This window comes from Puccinia triticina, chromosome 2A (assembly GCF_026914185.1).
Source record: "Puccinia triticina chromosome 2A, complete sequence".
Lineage (NCBI taxonomy): Eukaryota > Fungi > Basidiomycota > Pucciniomycetes > Pucciniales > Pucciniaceae > Puccinia > Puccinia triticina.
The window spans coordinates 2,654,191-2,655,063 of NC_070559.1; the positions used below are offsets into that span (position 1 = coordinate 2,654,191).

Below are 873 nucleotides of genomic sequence, written 5' to 3' on the forward strand. Positions count from 1 at the left end.
TACTACACACTGGGAGTTTTCAAGAGGAGGATTTTAGCAACTAGAACTCGGTATTTATTGCCCAGAATCCAACGCTTGTACTCACAAGGTCGTTGTAGGTTTTTGTACACAGGGTTTTTTTTAACCGCATATCTAATTGTAGGGCAACTGAACCCACGTTTATCCGCAATAATCCCTATAGCCCAAAGGTTTCACATCAAGGGGGATAAGCTTCACCGTCACTTTTGAAAAGCAATCAGAGAAGAATTACAATACGCACATACAAGCCCTACCTCATCGGGGGCGCAGAATTGGCCGGGATATGGAAAAACTGTTAATGAATCTTTTGCTTGAATACCTTTCTTCTCTTCTGATACCGTGGGGTACCATCTGCAATCTCCGAAGGAAAAATCGAAGACTGATGCATAGGAAGACATTAAGGAAAATGAAGCGGAGAAAAATGAGCATTGTCTTGGTTTTGCACTTGCAAACATTTTACCGAGAGTTCAATGACCGATCAAGACTTACCAGATCTGTTTAGGTCTGGTACCATTTGTTCCTCCTCGTCACTGAAAAATTCTGGATGGCATGAAACCCTTTTGCAAAGATGGCGCGAGAAAAGTTCGCCGCATACTGTAGGGAAAGCGATTGATGTGTTTCGAAAGTTAGAGCTTGGACAAATTCCTAATGGACTATGATCACAGGATTTGTGAGCTTACCAACACTGTCCTTTGGTTGATTAGGTATCAGTCCGTCACCAAAGCTTAACTCACATCGTTTAGATGGGATTCTGGGGCGTGGGATATCGGCAAGCTCAACGGCTGGTAGGCCGCCGAGAGCAATCCAGGCCGAAACGACGTATAATAGGTTCCAGATTGGACCGGCTGGAAACAT

General features: G+C 44.1%; 1 protein-coding gene across 1 annotated transcript; it reads right to left on the reverse strand.

The window, feature by feature from the left end:
- Positions 1-313: 313 nt before the first annotated feature.
- Positions 314-873, reverse strand: PtA15_2A270 (uncharacterized protein; the record flags this gene model as incomplete). The annotated part of the gene is made up of 3 exons (XM_053166274.1): positions 314-369; positions 508-612; positions 699-873. 3 exons carry the CDS (start codon positions 871-873, stop codon positions 314-316), a joined length of 336 nt encoding a protein of 111 aa, XP_053017512.1.